This window comes from Ipomoea triloba, chromosome 11, assembly GCF_003576645.1.
Source record: "Ipomoea triloba cultivar NCNSP0323 chromosome 11, ASM357664v1".
NCBI classification, from domain to species: domain Eukaryota; kingdom Viridiplantae; phylum Streptophyta; class Magnoliopsida; order Solanales; family Convolvulaceae; genus Ipomoea; species Ipomoea triloba.
In genome coordinates this window covers 10,211,510-10,232,749 of record NC_044926.1, presented here as the reverse complement: position 1 = coordinate 10,232,749, position 21,240 = coordinate 10,211,510, and the positions used below count along the sequence as shown (strand labels likewise).

At 34.0% G+C, this 21,240-nt stretch overlaps 1 protein-coding gene and 1 non-coding gene across 2 annotated transcripts; one reads left to right on the top strand and one right to left on the bottom strand.

Moving 5' to 3' along the window:
• Positions 1-1,548: 1,548 nt before the first annotated feature.
• On the bottom strand, positions 1,549-8,400 carry LOC115995619 (probable acyl-activating enzyme 17, peroxisomal). The gene is made up of 14 exons (XM_031234713.1): positions 8,029-8,400; positions 7,405-7,534; positions 7,037-7,287; positions 6,718-6,922; positions 6,262-6,302; positions 6,058-6,183; positions 5,158-5,231; positions 4,655-4,875; positions 3,938-4,032; positions 3,453-3,669; positions 2,778-2,903; positions 2,602-2,700; positions 2,292-2,504; positions 1,549-1,827 (listed from the first exon to the last, which is right to left on the bottom strand). Exons 1-14 carry the CDS (start codon positions 8,289-8,291, stop codon positions 1,723-1,725), a joined length of 2,166 nt encoding a protein of 721 aa, XP_031090573.1. The 5' UTR covers positions 8,292-8,400; the 3' UTR covers positions 1,549-1,722.
• Positions 8,401-13,329: 4,929 nt separating this feature from the next.
• Positions 13,330-13,401, top strand: TRNAD-GUC. Its single transcript has one exon. It is a non-coding gene; the product is annotated as a tRNA-Asp (tRNA).
• The last annotated feature ends 7,839 nt before the right edge of the window (positions 13,402-21,240 follow it).

Genomic DNA, 21,240 nt, shown 5'->3' with positions numbered 1-21,240 from the left:
AAAATATTTTTTTAATAATAAACTTTAAAATTAAAAATTAAAAATTAATTAAAATATTAAAATTTTAATATTAAAAAATATTAAAAATTAATATTTTTAATTTTTAATTTTAATTTTTAGCATTTATTAAATAATAAACTTTAAAATTAAATTAATTAAAAATATTAAAAAATTAAAAAATTAATATTAAAAATATTTTAAAATTAATATTTTTAAAAGTTTTAATTTTTAATTTTTATATTTATTATTAAAATTTTTTTTTAAAAATGTTACATCACCATCTATGTAAGCACGCAACCTGATGAAATGGAAGGTAACCTGTTATCAGGTGAAATTGCATGCATTTGGAGTGTTCAGTGGCCTAATTGCACATTTTTTTCGTTCAGTGGCCTAATTACACTTTCAGGTTACGTTCAGTGGCCAATTTGAACCTTATTCCTTATAATTATTCTTTTATTAATTAATTTCAACTTTACAATTCCAGTACAATTGCTACAACACGTATGTTTAATTATTTTTAATACAATTATAAATTTATAAACAAAATAGATAAATAAATAATTAAAATATAGTGAGGTAAAATGGTGGGTCCATAAAAAATTGAGAAAAAACTAAAACTAGTGTGGAGAAGAGTTATTATGATTGAATGAGATAGTGAATGATGAGGTGGAAGCTGGGGCCTACAAAAAACTGGAGAAAAAACTCCAACTGATAAGGATGCTCTAATTGAACTTGCGCCTAATTGACTTGATACCATTTTATTGACTTTCAATTTAATTTGAATCAAGCATATAAACCCACTTTGATTAAACCCCACTGAAGTTCTCTCCTCTTTTGTTTCCTTCACGGCCGCCGCCTCCGTGAAGCAAGCGGATCGGAGGCGGCGTCCAATCGTCTTCCCCTGCTACTATTTCCACCTCAGACAATGTCCATCTTTATTGTCTTTTTTGCATTCACTGTTTTCTCCTCCATCTCCACCGCTACCGGTCGTTACTCTCTTATTTTCGCATTGTTGTTTCCTTTGCTTTATTTTATTGGTTTAATTTTGTTTGCAGTTTTTGTGTTTTTCCTCTCGTTGTTTTGACGAGTTTCTTCCTCTCGTTTACTTGGCGAGTTCTTTTTTCATAATGCGTGAAACGATAAAACTAGTTATAGCGTACGTGAATCTCATCCTGGGTGACAAACATGACAATGAGAAAGAGACTCCTATAAACTATGATATGCAGTTCAGCCAAATGGAGATATTATCAATGGATAGAAGAATGACGATGAAGATATTGTCAATGGATAGAATAATGGAAATAGATACTCAGGTGGTGTGCAAAACTATTCAACCAGTGTCAGTCTTGTGTACGTTTGACCAAATCATTAAAGAAGCTTTAAGTTCGTTCAAAGAATTCGGCTTCAAATTTGTGAAACAGTCTGCTTTCTATGCTAGGGAAGTTATTTCTATGTCTGACTGTAAGGAATGTTTGACCATTCCATCGATCTTTATTGTAAACGTTTCAGCCTATGATTAATGAATTAGCTTCTTTTATTTTCAAAAAAAAAAAAAAAAAACCCACTTTGATTAATTTTCAAATGTTTACAGTTTTTCCATTTAAAAAAAAAATCTGTACTCTACTACTTTTACAGGGCCCACGGGTAAGAACAGAATAACAATACAACTACAAATTAACAGCCAGGTAAATGAATCAGGCAACTACCACTGTAAAACAACACTCACAAACCATTATTGGCCTCAGTAAATTGCTGCCGCAGAACTCTACGCATGACTTTATTTGTTGCAGTTCTTGGTAGGGAAGGGAGTGCTACAATGTTGGAAACCTGCATGTTGCATAAGTTAGCTGATAGAATTTTTAGACACTAACCATCAGAAAACATTGTCAATGGTTGAAAAAAAATCATTAGGTGCTCCTTGGGCATCCGGGGGAGCCTAGTGCCTAATTGGGGCCTAGATACTTTTTATTTTTTTTTAAAATTTGTTTAAAATTTTTAATTTTTTTAGACTAATAATTATAAACTATGTAATACTTTAATAGTTAAATTAAATATTAACCTAAAAAACATCTAGAGTTTGAACAATTTAGGGTTATTTCGCTCAAAATGATGTCGATCTGAGTGAAATAACTATTTTTTTAAGAACAATGGCTAATCAGCCGACTAGGCGGCTTAGTCAGTGCCTAGGAGGCCTAGCCGGTCAGCACCTAAGCCGCCTAAACCACCGATTGTGGTGATAAGCTAGGTGGCCGACAGGCGCCTAGGTGGGATTTTTGCAACATTGGCATTACCTTGAATAGAGGGTTCAGTTTCTTTTGCAGAGCCGAGTTGAAGGCAATCATCAATTTGTTCAAGCTGTGGTTTGGTTTGTTTGCGTCCTTGAAGACGACGACGATTACCAACTTCTCAGGGCCACCTCCAGCGGGTGGCACCCCAATGGCTGCAGTCTCTAGGATATCATCATCAACCGCATTGCAAATGCGCTCGATCTCAAGTGAGCTAACCTGGCAAGCAAAGTAACAGAACTTGAGTTTGCAAACTACAGGAGAGGAATTGGAGACATGCATTGGCATGATTAGCAATAGTGTTGTGAAAAGAGACCTTGATACCACCCAGATTCATGGTATCATCTGCTCGACCCTGTGCACGGTAATACCCTCTACAAGTATACTCAATCACATCTCCGTGCCTTCTCAGGACCTACATACAAGAAAGAAATTATAGCGAGTGTTGAGTATAAAATCTGACAAATTGAACTGCTATGGTTATTCTCATACCTTTCCGTTCCAAGTAGGCATTCCTTTGAAATAAACCTTGTAGTGGTCTGCATTCAGCAGTGTGCTTGATGATCCAAATATGAAGGGACCAAGGGCCAATTCACCAATGCCAGGAACACCTGGTGGCTGGAAATTGAGAAAAATATTAGCCAAGAGCCTAAGAAAAGGTTAATAAAATTCATATAATAGCAGCAAGAAGTTACCAATCAAGACTCTGGTACCAACATTTTTTTTTTTGAGTACCTGTTCATAACTACTTTCTCAACCTACTGAAACAAAGAGTCAATATTGCCTCCACTAAGGCTCGAACTCACCCCCTTCCATATAGGAGTGCAACCGGGTGCCACTAGACCAAAAGGTACCAACATATTTCATGTTGTTTCACTAAAAGTCATTTTGTAAAGTTGTTTTCTTTTTAATGATGGATTCTATAAAACTGTAGGCACCGGCATACATGGTTGCAATTTGTTTATAGAATATACCACTGAGAACAAATCAGCTCCATGAAGGTGACAACCAAAACACGAGCTACTAGAAAAAGCATTAGGTCTTTATTTCTTGTCTTCCTTATTTTGAGGTGGGTTGAGAAATGCAGAGCATCCAGAACGTTGAACATCAACTAATAAGCAAACACTAGGGACATGCATATAAAACATTAAAGTAACAACTGCTTACAATAGGAGACCCATCCTTGTCAATAATGAAGAGACTACATCCCATAGCTGCTGTGCTAAATGCAGCCAAAGATTGAGGCTGCAACAATGAACCAGTAACGAAGCCTCCACCAATTTCCGTGCCACCACAGTACTCGATCACAGGCTTGTATTGAGCTCTTCCCATAAGCCAGAGGTATTCATCCACACTGGATGCCTCACCAGTGGAGCCAAAGCAACTGCCATCATTCAGAAACAAAGTAAGCTTGACTAAAGATTAGGACTATTTTGACCCAACTTTATTCAACAATCATGTCTAGCCGACATAGAATGCCAGTTTTTAATTGATTCATTTATTATAGTCCAGCATGCTTGGCCATCAACTAATTATGTTAAAAATTGAAGGGGAAGGCAGGGAAGAGTAAAGAAAGTGAGCCGCATGCATTTATAATATGATAGCATGTATATAAGAAAATCCAAACTCTAAGATTACAATCATAAGCCTACCGGATGGTCGACCAATCAAAGCCAGATGTGCAATTTGTAGTTTTCCATGTTCTCACAATGCTTGGGATCACACCTAGCATGGTTACATTAGCATCCTATGTATTTACAGGACGTTAAATGAGTAAGATTGAAAAGACAGTCCGACTATAGAAAATTAGGTTGTCAAAAGATTTAAGCATATACAGAGTAATTTTAATGAGTGTTATTATGATTATAGAACACACTGAAGCTTAAGGCTGATACTATCAAATAAAAAGCTCCTGGGAGAATTCAAATACGATGTTTCAATCTCTCCTCCCTGCTACTTCTTCTCAATGGTTAGGCACTAGAGTAAAGATGTAATCTGTATTGTGCAGGGGAAAGAGAATCTACAAAAAGCATCAACTATGCGTTTATACCAACCCTTTGCATGCTGAAAGCAAGATAATTAAAGATGCTAAGACCTGTTCCTAGCACATATCTGTGTGACTGTGTGCAATGTATAGTATGAAAATCATTATAAAATAGCATGGTGAATCAGACGAAGAGGGAACATTATTTAGGCAAAAAAAATACTTTTTTGAAAATGCCTAAGAATAATTTAGAATTCTGTAATACTGTATGACCTAAGGTTTGAATAGTTTTCGTCTTGGTAAAAGCATTAAAAACTATGGAACTATGACAACCAGTATGCAATTCAATGGTCAGAAGCAGCACATAAAACAACAGCAGGCTCACCTGTACAAACTTAGCAAAGCCAGAACCAAGGGGTGATCCATTATACAAGGCCATGGATGCCCCATTTAGCAATGAAGCATAAACCAACCAAGGCCCCATCATCCACCCCAAATTAGTAGGCCAAGCAACTACATCGCCTTTTTGGATATCCATGTGGCACCATCCATCAGCAGCAGCCTTCAAAGGTGTTATAACAGACCATGGAATTGCTTTTGGCTCTCCTGCAGCATATAATAATGCAGTTAAGATTAGACACACTAATGTATCTAAAATTTTTACTGTATTTCTTCAAAAAAAAAAAATAAAAATTACTGTATTGATTATATTAGGTACTATTCTTAAAAGTGTACTTGGGAGCTACAATTTGCTTCACCTCTTTATTTTCTTAAGAACTTGTGCTCAAAATAGACATAACTCACATAAGTAAGAACTAACTAATAGGACTATTTATTTTTTGATAACTAAACTAACTATTAGGATTCTTGGTTAGTAATTTAACATACCAGTTGTTCCAGAAGAGAAAAGTATATTTGTGAATGCTTCAGTAGGCAATTCTACTGCATCAAACTTGAGTTCTCTGCAATTGGCAAGAGAGAAAATGATCAATGCACAAGCATCACAGGCTCATAGCTTGCCGCCTTGCCTAACAACAAGAACTAAATTATATTAATAAGGTACACACAAGACTCTAAAGTTAAATAAAATTTTAGGTCAAAACCAATAGTAAAAAAGCTATTTTAATACATGACATGGAATACATGTATTAACATGAAAGAGACACAATTGTGTAATTGTATGATGCAGGCGTCCAAATTCAAGCATGTCAAAGAGCATTCATTATCTTAATAATTACATGTGCAACTGCTATGAGCATGTCTTCCTAATATCTTTCAGAGTGTTACGGAATGTACAAGTAATATCGAACCTATATATATTAGGCAGCTTGGAGATTTATAGGGATTTGAGTAGGTAGTTGTATGGAAACTTGTTTACTTATTAGAAGTCCTCTAGCATGTATTTATAGGTGCTGTGTATTCTCTTTTCTAAGATACAACTTATTCATAAACTCTATCTTTACTTTCATAGCACAGAGCATCTCAAAGATAAATATAGCACTCCGTATATTCTAATCTATCGGACATGGTTACATACATCAGACAAAAGTGAAAAGCCCTATAGATTCAAAATAAATAAATAAAATAAAAAGAAACATTTTTTAGGAGAAACTGGATATGATGAACTACCTTTTATCAAATTGGACAAAGCATCTCAAAGATGAATTTAGTATTTTCGAATGTATTAGATATAGCTACAAACATCAGACAACAATCCTTTAGATACAACAGCATGGTAAGAGAGTAAACAAGATACCATTAACTTATTGTATGAAAATGAGTACTTACTTAGATTCTTTTACTCTTTCCAGAAAATCATGCCATGCAATGTCACCATCACGCAATTTTATGCTCAAGGAGGAGGCTCTATTGGGAATTACTATTGCCATTGGTGACTCAGCATCAACAACTCGACTGCAATTATAGCATATACTCAAACAACAATTAAAAAACACCGACACAAATGCAAAGAAAGAGAAAGTCAATCTTCACCTGTACAAGGGTATTCTTTTCTCACCTCGGGCAATAAAATCCTGTGGTATATGGTCAACAAGAAGAAAGCTGAGCAACAAATCAAGGATGAAAAAGAAGAAAGAAAACAATGCATAACCCCATGAAATTCGTAGAGGCAGCTACTTAAAAGAAAATTAAGACTAGAACCATGATTAGCATCAATTCTGCCCCCTGCCCCTGCCCCTCCCAGAAAGGGAAAATCCAAAAAGTAATACACATAATTTTGGTTAAAACCTAGTTATTGAAACATTTCATTCCACAGTGCAAAAGATTACTTTTATCCAGTTCTATTCAAAAGTCTGTTAGGCCCTTGTTCTCTCTTTTGTGCAAAATTCATGGTCTGACCACAAGAATTAAATTTTGAAAAGTGATGACAACAGAAATAAAACACCAAACACTAATTATTCTCAAAACTCAAGAATATATGAGATAGACCTGAGTAAAAATTGCTTTTGCTTTTGATAATATGAGCCTTGTAGATATTTCATTGGGTGCAAAACTATCAGCAATTGACACCACTACATAGCCAGCAAGAACAATAGCTAGGTAGATCACCACTGAATTGACATCCATTGGCATATCAATAGCAATCGAAGAACCTTTCTCCAATCCCAGGGTTTCAATAGCATGTGCAACTGCCCTATACAAGGGAATGCAGATTACAATACTACAAGTTTAAATAAATAATCTAGGAATTATCTAATAAACTGTCACGTAAGAATCAACAATGAACTCAACGAACAAGCTTGCATACCAAACTTCTGAACGTAGCTCCTCGAGGGTCATTTTTCCAAGAGGGGCTTCATCTTCTCCTTCATTACGCCATATTAATGCTATATCGTTTGAAGTTCTTTTCCCATTTAGACTGAGGCAATGCTTTGCTGGATTCAAGCGTGCTCCAGGAAGCCACTTCCCACCTGGATGAGATGGATCCTCACACAAAATACATTGAGGAGGAACTGAAAATGAAACATTCATCTCCTCGAATACTGCTTTCCAGTAGACCTAGAGAAGACATAAATAAAAGGCCAATAGAAGACACATTATTACTTATCACCTATAAAAGCAAAATCAACAGCTGAACTTAGAAAAGACACATCCTGACTAATACATCAAATCTACCTCTGGGTTTGAGACAGAGAATTCCTGAAAATCAGAGAAGCTTGAGATTGGGTCTTTATATTTTGATCCCAGGAACTCTTCTCCACACCTCTCCAGTAACTGGCCAACATTAGTTGATTTTGCACTTCCACTGATCAAAGATGTATAAACTTGTAAAATTTTTATATTCCCCTTAAAATTATTAGTGAAAAATATAAAAATTAATTTTAAAAAAGGAAACACTAAAATTTATTCATAAAATAAGTCAAGAACATTTATAACCCATGCAGTCTAATAAACAAAATAAAACGCTATAAAAAGAGTGTTTACAGATTGCAAATACAGTTTCTAATATTTCAGATGTATAATTTTTTACGGAATACAATTTATGATTAACACTCTAATACATATTTAGCACATAATTATTCATAAGAATTCTCCAAACAGATAATGAATTATGTAATCATAGAAGAATAGCAAATACTTTAGCCCTCAAATCTTTTCCCCTTTTTTCAGTTGCTCTCGGAAATAATTTCCAAGTGTAGAAACAATGCACAAGTTTACTTGCACAAATTTCATATCTTCTATTTGGAGAAATGGCGGTAAAAAAGAAGCAAGAACCGAGAAGAATGGGATGAAACTAACGGGTCGGGTAACCAAGCAGGAGGGTCGAGTCCGAAGTCCTTGTAGCAGCCATAGTACATGATCTGATGCAAAGAGAAAGGGAGGTCCGGGGTGAGCAAATCCTTGGAAACACGGTGCCATGTCTGGGGTGTGGCAGGCCCGTAATGATCAACGATCTTGTTGAGCTTTTCGTGAAATTCAGCCGCAACATCGGAATTTACACCGACAGCTTCGATATCTGCAATGTCAATTGAGTCCAACCCTTTGTACTGAGCAGTAGCCATAGTCCATACACTTCTCCTTCTTTTTTCTTCCAATTGAGAGCAAGTCAAAGCTGCATTATAGCAAGCGGTTGGTGCGCACTCTTTTGTGAGTAATGAATACTCAATACAATTTGGCAGCCGGTTGGCAATATGGGGTATATATATATATATAATGAATAGATTGACAGATCGCCCATGCGATATCTGTCCTGCCATACTATTCTGGTCTGGGCAAATTATAGTATGTCTAGCTATACCAAATTTTAAGCTGTGTTTGGTTCATGAGTTTATACACCAGAAATGAGAATCAAAATCACAATTAATGTTTCGTTGACAATTTTTTAAAATGTAATTATGAGATTTGATTACTCATTCAATTAACAACCTCATTCTCTAATTAAATACGAGTATCATTTCATTTATTAGTAATTTGATTTTTAAGTTTGGATTAGTACTTTGTATGTCATTATGTTAGGATCAATTACTTTGATTTTTTTTAAACCTTTATTCCTATTACAGGGTTATACATAACCAAACATCAATATTGATAATCATTCCAATTCCACCATACTATTAAATATGCAAAATACTTTCACCAAAATTCATTAATATTACAAGTATTTAATTTTCATCCCGATATCGATTTGCATGTGAGAACAAAACACACCCTTACTTTTTACTACTTTGGCTATTATGGTATTTGTTATATTTACTATTTAGTTATACTTTTCTTAATTTTGTTGCTTTATATTCTCTAACTTTTGTTTGTTTATTATAATTAATTTTTTATTTAAATATTTATTAAAGATGACTAACATATAATTTAATTATTCAAAATTTGTGTTTTGACATGTTAATTTTCTTTCTCGTAAACTATTTTAGTTAAATGATAAAATTATATGTTAAATATATTTATTAAACTGTAGAATAATAAAAATTTAAAAAGATATGTTAAAAATCTATAATAAAATGTTTCTCTTTTTTTTTTTGGCAATATTATAATTTTATTTTATTTTTTGTTAGAGGGGAGGGGGAAGTGTGGAAGACCAGAGGACCTAAACTTTGCTCCCAAAAGGTTGAATCCCCAACCCTAAGGGCTCTCACGCCCTGACCCGACAAAGCATCTGGGAGAGGACCTAAACTTGAGGGAACGGATGGTCGATCGCACCAACCATGCTAGTAAAAATTACCGTATTATAGTTTTAGTGTTTGATATTTTGTTTTTGAGTTAATTTCATTTTTGGTCCTAGATTTATAGGTGACATTCCACTTTTAGTCCTTTTTTTTTATCAAAACATCCACATTTGGTCCTAGTATTATTGTGGTATGACCAATTTTGGTCCTCCGTCAACAAAATTGTTGAAATGTCGTTAAATAAAATGGTTTGTCTATCATTTTTATACAAATTAAGTTGACCTCGCTATATTGTTATGTTTATTTTTTTGAAAAAAATTTGTAATTGAAGAGCGAAATGCCTTTGTATTTAATGACATTACAACTCTTTTGTTGATAGAGGACAAAAAATAGTCATGTCACAATAATACTAGAACCAAATATAGATGTTTTAATAAAAGAGGACTAAAACTAGACTACCACATATAAATCTAGGACAAAAAATGGAATTAACTCTTTTGTTTTTAGTCCTTTTTTTAATACAACTAACTCTATTACAGTAGTATATGTTCATCATACTTTCTCAACCTGTTGAAGTACAAAGAGTTAACTTCGCCTCCATTGAGGCAAGAGTTAATTTCGCCTCCACTAAGGCAAGAGTTAATTTCGCCTCCATTGGGGCTCGATCTCATGATCTCCCATATGGGAGAATCACTACATCATATGATCTGGTACTTTTTTTAGTCCTTTATGTATTATATTTACCATCATTAACCACCATGTTTAGTTTACAAAATAGATTGTGAATGGAATCACATTTATAGAAATAAGTTTATTTCATTCTTTGGTAAGTCAATTTAGTTAACTAAATAGTGTTCACTAAAGGAAATATCTATTTTGAGGAACTCATAATATATATTAAAGTATTCATGAGTTCTTAAGAATATCTTTTTCTTTTTTTTTAATTGAGTTAATTTCACCAGAGGTCCCTTGTCTTTAGTGGCAATTCCAAATTTAGTCACATATTATCATTTTTGCAATTAACATTCTAGACTATTATTTTTTGGACACTTTTAGTCTTTCTCATGACATTTCCTATTTTTAATAAGGTCATTTTTGTTTTTTAATATTTTTATTTTGTTATTTTTCTGATTTCAACCAGTTTAATTGGTTTAGGAGTTAAGACTTTACTAAAAATCAGTTGAAAAAAATGATTACTAAAAAATCAGAGGTTACTTAAAGTTTTAAACCAATTAAACCGGTTGAAACTGAAAAATAACAAAAGAAAAATATGAAAAGACAAAAATGCCCTTACTAAAAATAAGAAATGTCATGAGAAGGACTAAAAGTATCCAAAAAATAATAGTCTAGATGTTAAATGGCAAAAACAATAGTTTGGGACTAAATTTAGAATCGCCACCAAAGACAAGGGACCTCTGGTGGAATTAACTCTTTTTAATATATATATATATATATATATATATATATATATATATATATATATATATATATATCAATCAAATGAGAACATGCGCATAACATATAACTAGGAACCTATCATATCCGTCATAAAAAGTTTATTTACTTCTGTAGCTAATCCTATATGAAGAGGAAGAAGCAAGTTCAAAAGTATGAAGATATGAGATAAAGAAGACTCTAGAGGATCATAGTCTATAGGTAAGTGTTAATGATTAAAAAATTTGATCAATTTCATAGGTCTAAGCCTCTGGTAAGATAGCTAAAACTTAACGTAGACGCTTTCATTAATGATTCTAATAGAAAGATGCATGGGTTTGGTTATCACTTGAAATTCTAATGGCTATTTTGTAGTTATGAAAGGGATGCCTCGGTTTAGTTTTTTTTTTTTTTTTTTTTTTCCCCTAAGGAAGCAGAAGCTATTAGTATTCGTCAAGCTTTAAGTTGGATCAAAAAAGTTTGTAAAGCTTTAAGTTGGATAAAAAAATTCTTTTATGAATTCATCCAAGTTTAAATGGGCGATTTCCAAGTCTATCAATGAATTCAATTAAGTTGCATCTTTTGGTTATGTTTTTGGTTTAATTGTTGATGACATTAAAAATTTTGCTGGTGACTTTTTCCATTTATGTTTCAAATTCTTTAAATAATTTGTGAATTGTTTCACACACTTACTATCTAAGGATGCCGTTTTCATGTTAGATTGTTTGAAATAGTTTTTCATCCCACCTTTTGTTGATGATATTCTGCGTCTCAATTTGATGAATTAATGTTACACGGTTTTGTTGCTTAAAAAAAAGTAATTAATATTTTATAATAAATGAATTTGTAATAATTTTTGTTACATTTTTTTCCTTGAAAATGAACAAAATAAAAAAAATGATAATTGTCTAATTTTCAACCAAACAAAAAAAAAAGGTAATTTTCTAATTATTGGCCAAACATTTGAAAATACAAATATTTTGTGAAAAATGTGTTTTGCCTCTTGATTTGATGAATTAATATTGCTCGATTTTGTTGCTTCAGAACATAATTAATATTTGATAAGAAATAGTGATTTTGTAATATATCTTTTTTTCTTTTTATTTTTCTGAAAATGAACCAAATAGGATAAAAGATAATTGTCTAACTTTCAACCAAACAAAAAATAACAATTTTTTAACTTTTAGTTAAACATTTAGAAATAAAAACATTTTTTCTAAAAATTAGATCATTTTTAGAATTCATTTTCCATAAATCATTTTCTTGGTTTCAAAATCAACCTTTAAGTTAAATTGAATTCTATTCAGATTAAGCGAAATAATTACAAATATTTATCAATACTTGAATATTTTGGCATTAAATTATTATATTTAAAAGACTTAGTCATGATCATCATTACAGCCCATAAAATCTGATTATTTACACCAATGAACCTATAAGCTAATATAATTAATATATTTTTATTTTATCTTATTTTAAAGGTTCGATTCAGTCGTTTTAATATCACAAATTTTTTATATAATATGAAAAAATATTTTTTTTGTTTTTTTTTCTCTTTTGGAATATGGATACTACATTGTGATTAATTTTAGTATTCATACTTTATTTTTCATATAATTTTGTCTTGACAAATGCTAACCATTGCACTCAAAATATAATTAAGCTATTTTTATTAGAATAATTATATTAATATTATAAGCTAAAATAATTAATACACCGTACCATTAATTAAATCAACTCATTTTTCTTTACATAATTCGTAAACATTATCTTATAGTTTTCATATTTGACGTTTTGCCTTCAATAGTACTTTGACATAGTTTCTAAATATTTTAGTCATATAATAACACTAAAAAATACCACAAAAAATTATTATTATATTATAAAGGGACACACTTGTGTGGGATCGTCTCACGGATCCTTATTCGTAAGGCAGGTCGGATCGGGTCATACTTATATGCTCAAATGTAATACTAATCAGGATTAAAATATGTGTTACTTATAATGGAAAATGTAATACTTTTACATTTTGATATAAAATTATTATATTTTCCATAAAAAAATTATTACATTTTTTCCTAATAAGTAATGTTGACAAGTGTTTGTTACTTATAAGAGAAAATATAATACTTTAATTTTGAGAGAAAAATGTAATAATTTTAAATCAAAATGTAAAAGTATTACGCTTTTCCTTAAAAGTATTCTAATTTCCCATATAAGTAATAAACACTTTATTCATAATTAGTATTATATTTGTGCATATAAATATTAATTACATTTTCTTCTTGCCTCAACCCGGATCTTACGGTGAGATAATTTCATATAAGTTTTTGTCTATTATAAATAAATTCAAGTAATAGTTAAATTATACACACAAAACGATGCAGAATGAATAAAACCTCATTTCGTACTGATTTGAAATATAGTAAATATTTATTTACTGAAATATCTAAAATATTACTAGTATAATTATAAACACAAGAGACATCAAGTCGTTGTAGTATAGTGGTGAGTATTCCCGCCTGTCACGCGGGTGACCCGGGTTCGATCCCCGGCAACGGCGTTTTAAGTGTTAAGGTCGAGAAGTGTTTCTTCTTTAGAATTCTGAGTGGACTGCCTGTTTAATTTTCATTTTGGAATTGTTACAGAAACTCCTAAATCTTTAGCTTATGATGAACTAATTAAAAAAACTAATTGTACGCACTAGATTGTACCTGAGCTAGTTTAAGAATGATGGGGAGATTCATGGGTGTCTGCAACCTCAATCTCTTCTATTCTCCTTAACAGTTAAACTCATTTTTGGTCATCTTTCAGATTCTGTGTCGGTGGACTTCAAAGCCAAGTCTGTAAGCTTTAACATATCATTGTAGCATTCCATTCGTTCTCTGGGATCTTTCTCTAAGGTTAAAGGATGAAAATGCAATTCACCAATGTAGTATGTGTAATATTAAATTGATGGCATATATATGTTCTATAACAAGTTTCTACCTCAATTAAATTATCAATTTCATCATATCCTCAAGAAATCAAACAAACCCATTTGGATATTCATGGTGTTAACACTAGGGTTCAAAGTTTGAGTTCAATCTACCAAATTAATCACAAAGAATGAAAGAAAGCAATGAAATAAAGTTCTATGATGCATTTCTAACCATTATCATCATTTAAATCACACAAAATATTGCAAGATAATGTAGGATAAAATTTCATGAATTTAATCTTAAAAGCTCAAAAATAACAATGGAAATAGCATTAGGAAGATGTTTTTACCTTGTGTTGATGTTCTAGCCTTTGAAATATGTAGGTAAAGTGAAAAATATTGAACTTTTGCTCAAACCTTGCTTGGGGGTGGTGTTTTGGCGTGGAGAAGAAGAAGAAAATTGGGTTTTGGAGATGAAATTTCGTGGTTCGTCCTTGGCTATATGTTCACGCCGAATTGCTTCGTCCACGCGCCCTTCACGCATGGATGGACGCGTGGATGAACACTGGAATTCATCCACGTGTCCTCCATGCGTGGGAGACATGTGGACACTGATGTCCAGCGTTTTCCTCCGATTTATGGTTTTTCCTTTCGCCTTTTGTCCATTTTTGGCACAACCGTAGCATTTTTTCGACCATCAACCCTACAAATTAGTCTCCCAAAAACATATACCAACAGAATACTAGCAAAGCATTAAAACCAAAAAAAAAAAAAAACTATGCAAATTTATTAAAAGACCTTGGATTGCCTCCCAAGTAGCGCCATGTTTTACGTCTTTGGCTAGACGCAACGTTTCTCCTTTCATCTCAACTATATTCCTTCGTCGTTGGTTGGAAACATTTTGGAATCCATGTGTTTTTCCATACCAACTTTTCATTTTCCCATCTAGATTTGGTCTTGGTTCTCACCTTGACCATGGTTTTCAATTCTTCATCCTTCTTTTCAATCATTGCCTTCTCTTTTCTCTCATTTTGTCCATCAAATCTTAAGGCAATTTCCCCCGTGCTCACATCAATCCGAGCACGGCACGTGGCTAAGAATGGCTTTCCAAGGATTAAAGAGCCAAAGGGCTCATCCTTTCCCATTTCGCAAACAATAAAGTCAATCGGCACTAAAAATTCTCCTATTTTTACAAGCACATCATCCGCTAGTCCTTTCGGATACCGGGTGATTCCGTCGGCTAGGCAAAGTGTAAGCCTTGTCGGTTTTAAACAAGGTAGGCTCAATTGTTCAAACAAACTTAAGGGCATTAAATTGATAGAAGCTTGGTCGTAGACTTTTTATGTACAAACAAATACCCGGAGTATTCCGGGGTTATCGATCCACAGGGAAGTGGGGTATTAAGCACTAGTTACTAATTAATTCACGAGAAGCTATTCCAACGCTAACAATGGGTATTTATCTAAAATTATGAAAACAAAATAAATGAAGCAAGGCAAACGGACTTTTATATACAAGAGATTAAGAGCGGGATTTTTGGTTGTCAAAGTGTTAATCACCTAGTGCCAATCTAAAGTGAAATAACCATTCGAGTTCAACAAGTGTGGATGATTGCAATCTAAAAGGGAAAGATTACTCTCGTAATTCAAACCCAAAATAAGGTAATTGGAATACTCACTCTCGTGAGCTATTCACAACGTATAAGCAAGAACAAGCAATAAATGGAATACCCACTCTCGTGGGCTATTCACAATTGGAATACTCACTCTCGTGAGCTATTCACAATAAATCCCTTAATCAACATGTCCTCTCTCGAGGTACAAGAATCAAGTGCAATTGTGGGTGCTCTAATTCATAGACAAATTTAGCAATGAAACAAGTAATTAGGATCCTTAACTACAAGCATCAAGAAATTAAGCCACAATTACAACACAAGTAATAAACCCAAATAGATATTTCATTCAAGCAATTAAAGAACTAGGCACATAGGTTCATAAACACTTATCAATCCAAAAATCCCAAAGGAAAGCTTAGCCTATCATGGCTAAAATAAATTCAACAAATATACAATAAAGCTTTAAAATAGAAAAGAGAGGAAGAAATTCTCCCGAATGATGCCTCCAAGCTCTTCTCTTCTCTTGTTGTTGCTTCAAATCTTCTTCCTTGCTCTCATTTTTGGTCCAAATCCGCAGCCAAGCTTGTTAGGGTTGATAGGAAGTGATGCTTTTATAGTGGGTGGAGAATGGGGGGCAAAAATGGCAATTCAAAGAACTGCAAAATCGCAGATCTGCAACTCTCGCCGCGGCAAGCCTAAGTCTCGCCGCGGCGAGAGCGTCACTGCCCAAAATTTGGGATTCTCGCCACGGCGAGAATGAAGCTCGCCGCGGCGAGAATCCGCCTGTGACGAAGCTCCAACTTGCAGCCTGATTTTGACCGTTTTCCCTTTTGAATCACACTTTAATGTCTTCATAAGAATTGTAGCCCTTGAAGTATTCTTTCCAATGGTTCAAGAATCACCTCATTTGGATATTCCTATACTGAGATATGGTCCAATTACCGAGGTGTCGCCATATTTAGCAGGAATTACAACTCTTTGATCTTTTGACCAGTTTTCCTTTTGATCTACACTTTGATGTCTTCATAAGAGTTGTAGCCCTTGAAGTCTTCTTTCCAATGGCTCAAGAATCATCTCATTTGGATATTCATAGGAAGAGATATGGTCCGATTACCAAGATGTCGCCATGGTAGCGGGAATTACAACTCTTTGGCTCCTTTGAATTGGCTTTTGCTCCCAAATAGTTCTAATGCACTTCTAAACACATCAAAAACATCTAAACCAAGCATTATACCATTTAAAATATGAAAACAAGGAAATAAGCATTGGACACAACATTTTATCACACAATTAACTATAAAACCTACATAAAAACACAAGTAAAATAGGTACAAATGAGAGTGTATCAAAGCTCCAAGAAAGGCAAGAGCATTAGGAAATTCCATGTTCTTAATGGAACAAGGAACTACAAAAGCTCCTGGTACCAATTATGGTTCTGTCCCTGATTTCCTCCGTAAGCATTGGTATTGTAGCTCGGACCTCGTTGATAATCTACAGCTTCTACATGTTCGGATGCAGAAGGTGATGTACAAATGTTGGTGTCGTGCGGTCCTCCGCATATGTTGCAATACAAAGCTAATGTCATACAGGGTTTTGTCTTTCCTTCCATTTTCTCCACCATAGACTGTAGATCTCTGGTGTCATGTAATCTGCTATAGATCTCTATTGTACTTGTGGTACTTCATAATATTCTTCAACTCGAATTTGCTCTGGTTGATTCACTTGATTAATCTGTGGTTCTTCTATTGTTGGATCATTCGGATTAAGTTGTCCAGGTGGGTTATTTGGGATTGGTGGTGGGGTTGGTGTAGGTGTTCCTCTCCCTTGAGAGTTCCTCGTAGCACTTGTAGAAACCATTTGTTCACTTCAGATGTTTTTCCTTCTTGTTGCCTTGTTAATTTCCAGTATGTAAGGAAGTAGTCATTGGTTTCCCTTCGCTCTTGTGTGCATTCACCTTTTAAGATATTCAAGAAAGCAAACAATTCTCTATTGACTAGAAGTAGTCAATTGATGGTAAGTAACAAAAACAAATAAAAAAAAAGATGGAATTAACAACACTCAAATTCTCAAAAGCATTCAATCAAGTAAAAACAAAGCAAATGACAACATATTGCCTTCCTGGCAACAACGCCATTTTGATGTAGCAGTCATAGGTGAGATGTAATGAATGTGGTGGTAGTGGTAAAACGAGGAAAAGTCCCCGAGTGTCGGTCTCGAAGGAAGAAAATCGAAAGATTGCTATGCTTTTAATCAAACAAATGCGTAATGGGACTATGAGGTTGTTGAAGAGTGTGAATGGCCTTTAGGAAGTGTATGTGTGAAAGAGATAACTAAAATTGAAGTAACAAATAATAGGAAATAAGGGAATGAATTGTGCTATCTATGTTGCCTCATTGTGTGTTTCAAGTAGTGGTCTNACTCTCGCCGCGGCGAGAGCGTCACTGCCCAAAATTTGGGATTCTCGCCACGGCGAGAATGAAGCTCGCCGCGGCGAGAATCCGCCTGTGACGAAGCTCCAACTTGCAGCCTGATTTTGACCGTTTTCCCTTTTGAATCACACTTTAATGTCTTCATAAGAATTGTAGCCCTTGAAGTATTCTTTCCAATGGTTCAAGAATCACCTCATTTGGATATTCCTATACTGAGATATGGTCCAATTACCGAGGTGTCGCCATATTTAGCAGGAATTACAACTCTTTGATCTTTTGACCAGTTTTCCTTTTGATCTACACTTTGATGTCTTCATAAGAGTTGTAGCCCTTGAAGTCTTCTTTCCAATGGCTCAAGAATCATCTCATTTGGATATTCATAGGAAGAGATATGGTCCGATTACCAAGATGTCGCCATGGTAGCGGGAATTACAACTCTTTGGCTCCTTTGAATTGGCTTTTGCTCCCAAATAGTTCTAATGCACTTCTAAACACATCAAAAACATCTAAACCAAGCATTATACCATTTAAAATATGAAAACAAGGAAATAAGCATTGGACACAACATTTTATCACACAATTAACTATAAAACCTACATAAAAACACAAGTAAAATAGGTACAAATGAGAGTGTATCAAAGCTCCAAGAAAGGCAAGAGCATTAGGAAATTCCATGTTCTTAATGGAACAAGGAACTACAAAAGCTCCTGGTACCAATTATGGTTCTGTCCCTGATTTCCTCCGTAAGCATTGGTATTGTAGCTCGGACCTCGTTGATAATCTACAGCTTCTACATGTTCGGATGCAGAAGGTGATGTACAAATGTTGGTGTCGTGCGGTCCTCCGCATATGTTGCAATACAAAGCTAATGTCATACAGGGTTTTGTCTTTCCTTCCATTTTCTCCACCATAGACTGTAGATCTCTGGTGTCATGTAATCTGCTATAGATCTCTATTGTACTTGTGGTACTTCATAATATTCTTCAACTCGAATTTGCTCTGGTTGATTCACTTGATTAATCTGTGGTTCTTCTATTGTTGGATCATTCGGATTAAGTTGTCCAGGTGGGTTATTTGGGATTGGTGGTGGGGTTGGTGTAGGTGTTCCTCTCCCTTGAGAGTTCCTCGTAGCACTTGTAGAAACCATTTGTTCACTTCAGATGTTTTTCCTTCTTGTTGCCTTGTTAATTTCCAGTATGTAAGGAAGTAGTCATTGGTTTCCCTTCGCTCTTGTGTGCATTCACCTTTTAAGATATTCAAGAAAGCAAACAATTCTCTATTGACTAGAAGTAGTCAATTGATGGTAAGTAACAAAAACAAATAAAAAAAAAGATGGAATTAACAACACTCAAATTCTCAAAAGCATTCAATCAAGTAAAAACAAAGCAAATGACAACATATTGCCTTCCTGGCAACAACGCCATTTTGATGTAGCAGTCATAGGTGAGATGTAATGAATGTGGTGGTAGTGGTAAAACGAGGAAAAGTCCCCGAGTGTCGGTCTCGAAGGAAGAAAATCGAAAGATTGCTATGCTTTTAATCAAACAAATGCGTAATGGGACTATGAGGTTGTTGAAGAGTGTGAATGGCCTTTAGGAAGTGTATGTGTGAAAGAGATAACTAAAATTGAAGTAACAAATAATAGGAAATAAGGGAATGAATTGTGCTATCTATGTTGCCTCATTGTGTGTTTCAAGTAGTGGTCTAGTGATTCAATTGTGTTGGCTATTCAAGAGTGTGTTCTCTTAGTCCTCTTCCACCTTTGTGTACTAGGGCTTCTTAAGCTTAGGAGTACCATTTGGCAACCAAAAGCCCTAAGAGACATTTTATCAAACACATAAGCTTCACACTTTCCTACTATTCTCAATCATGGAATTCTATAGGATCTAAGATTGCAAAAGCTACAACCCAACTCAAATCAATATCATGATAGAGTCAAGGTCTCAAACTCTCAATAGATTGGCTAAATCTACACAAGATCTAATCAAACCATCAATCAATAGACAAGAATAGATCTCCAACATCGATCAAATAAATCAAATCCACATCAAGAAATAAGAACTCACACTAAACAAGCATAGATTCACACAACTCAATCCCTAGATAGAACTAGCTAAGCATAATCATAGATTCAAGATCATAAACCAATTCAATCTAAGAATAAGAAATGCAAATATAAATATAAATAAGATTCAAAATAGAAATCACCTAGTAAATGAAATTGTAATCTACAATCCAAGCTTTTGATCTTCACTTCTTCATACAAAATGGAAATGTAAAACTAAATCTAAGAATGGAAATTTGGGAACTTCTAAAACCTAAAAATGGGAGAGCTAAGAAAATCAGAACTCCCTGAAAAATCCTATCAAGCTTCTTTAAATAATCTCCCCAAAATTGCCCTACTTTAATTTCCTTCGCACTATCTCGTCCACGAGCACATCCACGTGTGGATGGCCTCGTGGATGGGTACTGGGATTCATCCACGAGGGCTTCACGCGTGGATGGAACTTCCTGGGCCACCTAGGACTTCTTTCATGCTCTGAGTGCTCGTTACGCTCATTTCCCATGTCGGGTGGCTCCCAGGACATATAGAATGTTCTAAAAACATATGAAAGATAGCTTTGCACGTAGTTAGCTTATCAAAGCACAATTTGTCATGGATTAGTCATAAAAGGACACTGAAATGCTATAAAACTATCCCGATTTAGACCTAAATATATAGTAATCTTGGGAGCTTATCAACAAGCAATAACAGTACATGAAGAGCATCACAAGATGAGAAAATGTAGAACCAAATCAACTTAAAATCACCCAAGCAGGCAAGTCACATCAACTATCAAAAAATCACAAGGGCTAGAGTATATAAAGCAAGTGGGCTACAGGCACCGAATTCAATACGCTAAAGTAGTTGAACAAGAATGTGAGCCAAGTTTGAATTAAAAATTACAGCAGAAAGTCAGAAACATAATAAATAATCAAGCGGATAAAGAAGCAATTTGGCTCAATCAACAACCAAGTATGGAGAGACTTATTTTCCAGAAATTGTGGATAGTTACTACAAAAGAATGGTTCATAAAAAAATGATTGATTGAAAAATCCCTAATTGGCTAATTTTCTAAATTTTCAATCTTCAAACTTTTTTTTTTCATCTTTGTTTATGAAATTGTTCTGTTTTTGCAATTAATCCTGATTACATATATGCTTTTGCAGATTTGTGTAGGCTAATTGAATACTGATTCGAAATATTTTCAATTTGGGAATTGAAGCTGCTAGTCTCGAGTATTGAGGTAAGGGGAATTTCTTGGTTATTTCTTTCTAATAGTTTTGCCTATGCCTAATCCATATTGATTTGCAAGGCTAACTATAATTCTGAAAACTTCTTCATGAAATTGATTACATCCATTTCTGGCATTCTGTAAAGTATCAAATCAAAGATTT

Bases quoted from the DNA above. Each gene is read 5' to 3' on its own strand.
- LOC115995619 (XM_031234713.1), bottom strand. From the start codon at position 8,291: ATGGCTACTGCTCAGTACAAAGGGTTGGACTCAATTGACATTGCAGAT. The intron at 5,232-6,057 runs GTAAGTACTCAT...TGCCAATTGCAG, and splicing joins GAAAGAGTAAAAGAATCTAA to AGAACTCAAGTTTGATGCAG. The intron at 2,701-2,777 runs GTATGAGAATAA...TCTTGTATGTAG, and splicing joins TGCCTACTTGGAACGGAAAG to GTCCTGAGAAGGCACGGAGA.